Source organism: Perca flavescens, chromosome 2 (assembly GCF_004354835.1).
Source record: "Perca flavescens isolate YP-PL-M2 chromosome 2, PFLA_1.0, whole genome shotgun sequence".
In the NCBI taxonomy this organism is placed as follows: Eukaryota; Metazoa; Chordata; class Actinopteri; order Perciformes; family Percidae; genus Perca; species Perca flavescens.
This window is the reverse complement of record NC_041332.1, coordinates 6,387,708-6,394,690: the sequence shown is the minus strand read 5'-3', so window position 1 is coordinate 6,394,690 and position 6,983 is coordinate 6,387,708. Positions and strand designations below refer to the sequence as shown.

Here is a 6,983-nt window from a genome sequence, read left to right as displayed (position 1 = left end):
CCCTAATCTAACCTACTTCCACTATTTTTAGGCGAGCTGGACCCTGAAAGCCATCTGCAGCCTCTGGAGCTGTGAAAGTGGCTCACCACGGAGGATCCCTGTCACGGTGGCAATCTATTTATAACCGACGTCTGCCCCTCGTCACCAAACAGGAGGAAGTCCTGACTAATGTAGGGCCACAGGATCAGGTTTCTGTCTCTTTCCAGGTCTGAAGGCTCTGATATCACACGCCAGGAAGCCAGAGAGTCAACAGAAATTGAATTCACTGCAGTTCAGTACAGAAATAACCAAAAACACATTTATTTAGAAAAGAGCACGTTTCAGACAAAGCTTGAAAATGATTACAAGTGCAGTGGGAGGCCAGCGGTCGTCACATCTGGGCTTCTAGGTAATGTTCATAATTGGCTCGAAGGACAAATTCAAAATAAGGTTTTGATTTCAAACCGCTCAGATCCTCCAGCTCCAGCAGCTCTTTGACGTCAGGCAGGTACGTCTGCAGAGAAACTCCTGAAACATAAAACATCCATTTGTCATTGAATTGAAACTTCCAACTACCGTATTTTCCGGACTATAAGTCGCACTTTTTTTCCTACTTTGGCTGGTCCTGCGACTTATAGTCAGGTGCGACTTATATATCAAAATATATATAATTTAACATGTTTTTACATGAAAACATTACCGTCTACAACCGCGAGAGGGCGCTCTAGGCTTGTGACAACTAGAACGCTGCTCCTAAAGACAACTGAGAAAGAAAAGAGAAACTGCAGGTAGTAAAATATGCAGCCCCGAAAACGGTAATCGAGCAGCAGAAAGAGAGTTTGAAATGAGGGAGAAACTTATGAAGGAGACTGTCGAAAAGGTGACTCTTACTGCAATGAAGAAAACAAAGAAAGCTAATCGGCTAATCGTGGGCTGAAAGCTAGATGGCCAGAGCTGGAGGAAGGAGTCGGGAGGGGCTCGTTCACGGTGCAGCTTCGTCTCCACGCCTTTTAATACCTCCATGCTCCACGCCCTGCTAGCTAGTTGTTCTGTGTGCTATTGTATAGTTCAATAACTGTTAATGTGTTACGTTAACATACCGGACACCTACCGTATTCAGCGTATTGTTCGGTGTGCTATTGTGTAGTTGAATAACTCTTGTATTTATAATCTAAATAAATGCGACTTATATATGTTTTTTTTCTCTTCATGACGCATTTTTTGACTGATGCGACTTATACTCCGGAGCGACTTATAGTCCGAAAAATACGGTATTTGTAACCAGGGTTCAAAATTAGCAACGTTTACCAAATGCTGGTGAAATATGCAAGCGGCTGGTAGATTTGCTTCACTCACCAGCCAAAAAACCCAATGGTAATGTATTGAGTGGCTGGTAATATTTGAACATTAACTAGCCATTTGGCTGGTAGAAGAAAAAGTTAATTTTGAAGCCTGCTTGTAACGTGTCGGTGTGCAGCCTTCAGAAAGCTGCCTGTTTACACCACAGCAGCTGCTCTTTGTACTGCCGTTCTAACTTCAGACATTCCTGTAGCTGGATACATCATGTGTTTTGTCTAAAGATGAATGCAGATAACATTTTTGAAAGTGAGATGCTTGCAACAGTTGCAAGTAGAGTCCCTGCAACGTTCTTAAACAGTTTTGTCTCGTCACAAATCTTTGCTCTGGACTGCCTTAAACTGAGGAAATTAAACGATGTACTTTAACAAACAGAGTCTTGTCTGATACCTGAGCTGGTTGCTTGAGTGTTTTCTGCTGCAAAGTGCATGACAGCTACTAAGTATATAGAGTAGGATTTTCCAAGAGGTGAGAGCAAGTACAAGTATATACAGTGGTGCTCATAAGTTTATGAACCCATGCTTAAAGTTGACTAAAAAGAGGAAGAAAAAAAAAATCTTTTGGAAATTGATTTTAATGCCATAATTAAAAAAATGAGGAAAAATCCAACCTGTAAGGACACCAATTTTTTTTGTGAATGAATAATGTATTGGAAATAAATAAATGTTCTTCCTTAAAACACAGGGGGCATAAGTCAGTCCACCCCTATGTTAATTCCCATAGAGGCAGGCAGACTTTCATTTTTAAAGGCCAGTTATTTCATGGATCCAGGATACTATGCATCCTGATAAAGTTCCCTTGGCCTTTGGAATTAAAATAGACCCCCATCATCACATACCCTTCACCATACCTAGAGATTGGCATGGGGTACTTTCCATAAGATCATCTCTCGATGCAAATCAAACCAGCTATTAGGCTAACTGAAATAAAACCATGCCAATCTCTAGGTATGGTGAAGGGTATGTGATGATGTGGGGGTATGGTGAAGGGTATGTGATGATGTGGGGGTATGGTGAAGGGTATGTGATGATGTGGGGGTATGGTGAAGGGTATGTGATGATGTGGGGGTATGGTGAAGGGTATGTGATGATGTGGGGGTATGGTGAAGGGTATGTGATGATGTGGGGGTATGGTGAAGGGTATGTGATGATGTGGGGGTATGGTGAAGGGTATGTGATGATGTGGGGGTATGGTGAAGGGTATGTGATGATGTGGGGGTATGGTGAAGGGTATGTGATGATGTGGGGGTATGGTGAAGGGTATGTGATGATGTGGGGGAAGGGTATGTGATGATGTGGGGGTATGGTGAAGGGTATGTGATGATGGGAGGTATGGTGAAGGGTATGTGATGATGTGGGGGTATGGTGAAGGGTATGTGATGATGTGGGGGTATGGTGAAGGGTATGTGATGATGTGGGGGTATGGTGAAGTGTATGTGATGATGTGGGGGTATGGTGAAGGGTATGTGATGATGTGGGGGTATGGTGAAGGGTATGTGATGATGTGGGGGTATGGGGGGTATGTGATGATGATGGTGAAGGGTATGTGATGATGTGGGGGTATGGTGAAGGGTATGTGATGATGTGGGGGTATGGTGAAGGGTATGTGATGATGTGGGGGTATGGTGAAGGGTATGTGATGATGGGGGGTATGGTGAAGGGTATGTGATGATGTGGGGGTATGGTGAAGGGGGGGTATGTGAAGGGTGATGATGGGGGGTATGGTGAAGGGTATGTGATGATGTGGGGTATGGTGAAGGGTATGTGATGATGTGGGGGGTATATGGTGAAGGGTATGTGATGATGTGGGGGTATGGTGAAGGGTATGTGATGATGTGGGGGTATGGTGAAGGGTATGTGATGATGTGGGGGTATGGTGAAGGGTATGTGATGATGTGGGGGTATGGTGAAGGGTATGTGATGATGTGGGGGTATGGTGGGGGGTATGTGATGATGGGTGAAGGGTATGTGATGATGTGGGGGTGGTGAAGGGTATGTGATGATGTGGGGGTATGGTGAAGGGTATGTGATGATGTGGGGGTATGGTGAAGGGTATGTGATGATGGGGGGGTATGGTGAAGGGTATGTGATGATGTGGGGTATGGTGAAGGGTATGTGATGATGTGGGGGTATGGGGGTATGGTGAAGGGTATGTGATGATGTGGGGGTATGGTGAAGGGTATGTGATGATGTGGGGTATGGTGAAGGGTATGTGATGATGTGGGGGTATGGTGAAGGGTATGTGATGATGTGGGGGTATGGTGAAGGTATGTGATGATGTGGGGGTATGGTGAAGGGTATGTGATGATGTGGGGGTATGGTGAAGGGTATGTGATGATGTGGGGGTATGGTGAAGGGTATGTGATGATGTGGGGGGTATGGTGAAGGGTGTGATGATGGGGGGTATGGTGAAGGGTATGTGATGATGTGGGGGTATGGTGAAGGGTATGTGATGATGTGGGGGGTATGGTGAAGGGTATGTGATGATGGGGGTATGGTGAAGGGTATGTGATGTGGGGGTATGGGAAGGGTATGTGATGATGTGGGGGTATGGTGAAGGGTATGTGATGATGTGGGGGTATGGTGAAGGGTATGTGATGATGTGGGGGGTATGGTGAAGGGTATGTGATGATGTGGGGGTATGGTGAAGGGTATGTGATGATGTGGGGGTATGGTGAAGGGTATGTGATGATGTGGGGGTATGGTGAAGGGTATGTGATGATGTGGGGGGGTATGGTGGGGTATGTGATGATGTGGGGTATGGTGAAGGGTATGTGATGATGTGGGGGGGTATGGTGAAGGGTATGTGATGATGTGGGGGTATGGTGAAGGGTATGTGATGATGTGGGGTATGGTGAAGGGTATGTGATGATGTGGGGGTATGGTGAAGGGTATGTGATGATGTGGGGGTATGGTGAAGGGTATGTGATGATGTGGGGGTATGGTGAAGGGTATGTGATGATGTGGGGGTATGGTGAAGGGTATGTGATGATGTGGGGGTATGGTGAAGGGTATGTGATGATGTGGGGGTATGGTGAAGGGTATGTGATGATGTGGGGGTATGGTGAAGGGTATGTGATGATGTGGGGGTATGGTGAAGGGTATGTGATGATGTGGGGGGTATGGTGAAGGGTATGTGATGATGTGGGGGTATGGTGAAGGGTATGTGATGATGTGGGGGTATGGTGAAGGGTATGTGATGTGGGGGTATGGTGAAGGGTATGTGATGATGTGGGGGGTATGGTGAAGGGTATGTGATGATGTGGGGGTATGGTGAAGGGTATGTGATGATGTGGGGGTATGGTGAAGGGTATGTGATGATGGGGGGTATGGTGAAGGGTATGTGATGATGTGGGGGTATGGTGAAGGGTATGTGATGATGTGGGGGTATGGTGAAGGGTATGTGATGATGTGGGGGTATGGTGAAGGGTATGTGAAGGGTATGTGATGATGGGGGTATGGTGAAGGGTATGTGATGATGTGGGGGTATGGTGAAGGGTATGTGATGATGTGGGGGTATGGTGAAGGGTATGTGATGATGTGGGGGGTATGGTGAAGGGTATGTGATGATGTGGGGGTATGGTGAAGGGTATGTGATGATGTGGGGTATGGTGAAGGGTATGTGATGATGTGGGGGTATGGTGAAGGGTATGTGATGATGTGGGGGGTATGGTGAAGGGTATGTGATGATGTGGGGGTATGGTGAAGGGTATGTGATGATGTGGGGGTATGGTGAAGGGTATGTGATGATGTGGGGTATGGTGAAGGGTATGTGATGATGTGGGGGTATGGTGAAGGGTATGTGATGATGTGGGGGTGGTGGGGTATGTGATGATGTGGGGGTATGGTGAAGGGTATGTGATGATGTGGGGGTATGGTGAAGGGTATGTGATGGGGGGGTATGGTGAAGGGTATGTGAAGGGGGGTATGGTGAAGGGTATGTGATGATGTGGGGGTATGGTGAAGGGTATGTGATGATGTGGGGGGTATGGTGAAGGGTATGTGATGATGTGGGGGTATGGTGAAGGGTATGTGATGATGTGGGGGTATGGTGAAGGGTATGTGATGATGTGGGGGTATGGTGAAGGGTATGTGATGATGTGGGGGTATGGTGAAGGGTATGTGATGATGTGGGGGTATGGTGAAGGGTGTGATGATGTGGGGGTATGGTGAAGGGTATGTGATGATGTGGGGGTATGGTGAGGGTATGTGAGATGTGGGGGGTATGGTGAAGGGTATGTGATGATGTGGGGGTATGGTGAAGGGTATGTGATGATGTGGGGGTATGGTGAAGGGTATGTGATGATGTGGGGGTATGGTGAAGGGTATGTGATGATGTGGGGGGGTATGGTGAAGGGTATGTGATGATGTGGGGGTATGGTGAAGGGTATGTGATGATGTGGGGGTATGGTGAAGGGTATGTGATGATGGGGGGTATGGTGAAGGGTATGTGATGATGTGGGGGTATGGTGAAGGGTATGTGATGATGGGGGGTATGGTGAAGGGTATGTGATGATGGGGGGTATGGTGAAGGGTATGTGATGATGTGGGGGTATGGTGAAGGGTATGTGATGATGTGGGGGTATGGTGAAGGGTATGTGATGTGATGATGGGGGGGTATGGTGAAGGGTATGTGATGATGTGGGGTATGGTGAAGGGTATGTGATGATGTGGGGGTATGGTGAAGGGTGAATGATGGGGGGTATGGTGAAGGGTGATGATGGGGGTATGGTGAAGGGTATGTGCTGATGTGGGGGGGGGGTATGGTGAAGGGTATGTGATGATGTGGGGGTATGGTGAAGGGTATGTGCTGATGTGGGGGTATGGTGAAGGGTATGTGATGATGGGGGGTGGTGAAGGGTATGTGATGATGGGGGGGGTGAAGGGTATGTGATGATGGGGGGGGTATGGTGAAGGGTATGTGATGATGGGGGGGTATGGTGAAGGGTATGTGATGATGTGGGGGTATGGTGAAGGGTATGTGATGATGTGGGGGTATGGTGAAGGGTATGTGATGATGTGGGGGTATGGTGCAGGGTATGTGATGATGTGGGGGTATGGTGAAGGGTATGTGATGATGCGGGGGTATTTTAATTCCAAAGGCCAAGGGAACTTTATCAGGATGCATAGTATCTGGATCCATGAAATGGGAATTTAACATAGGGGTGTACTTATTTATGCCCCCTGTATTTTAAGGAAGAACCTTAATTTATTTATTTACGATACATTATTCATTCACAAAGAAAACTGGTGTCCTTCAAGGTTGGATTTTTCCTTATTTTTTAATCAAGGAATTAAGATCAATTTCCAAAAGATGATTTTTTAATTCCGCTTTTTAGTCAACTTTAGCATGGGTTCCTAAACTTATGAGTGCCACTATAAAGCATAGACTGTAAAAATAATGGACGAAGCTTCTGGGTCTGAAAAGTGAAGCCAATGTAGAAGCTCCTTAAAGCTGCATTTTCTCTAACTTCCAGCAGGTGGTGACTCCACTGGCTCCAAAAAGAAATGTTTCTATAGAAGTCTATGAGAAAATGAGACTACTTCTCACTTGATTTATCACCTCAGTAAACATTATATAAAGTTTATTTTTATACATAGTTAAGGAGCATTGTTGGAGGGAGCCCGGTAAGATTTTCATTGCCAACG

The 6,983-nt window shown here is 46.4% G+C and overlaps 1 protein-coding gene across 1 annotated transcript in view; it reads right to left on the bottom strand.

Moving 5' to 3' along the window:
* Positions 1-271: 271 nt before the first annotated feature.
* nup133 (nucleoporin 133) overlaps positions 272-6,983 on the bottom strand; it is a 61,232-nt gene continuing 54,520 nt past the window's right edge. The window contains exon 25 of the mRNA XM_028568185.1: positions 272-507. Within this exon, the coding sequence (XP_028423986.1) occupies positions 371-507 (137 nt within the window). The 3' untranslated portion in view covers positions 272-370. The remainder of the gene's footprint in view (positions 508-6,983) is intronic.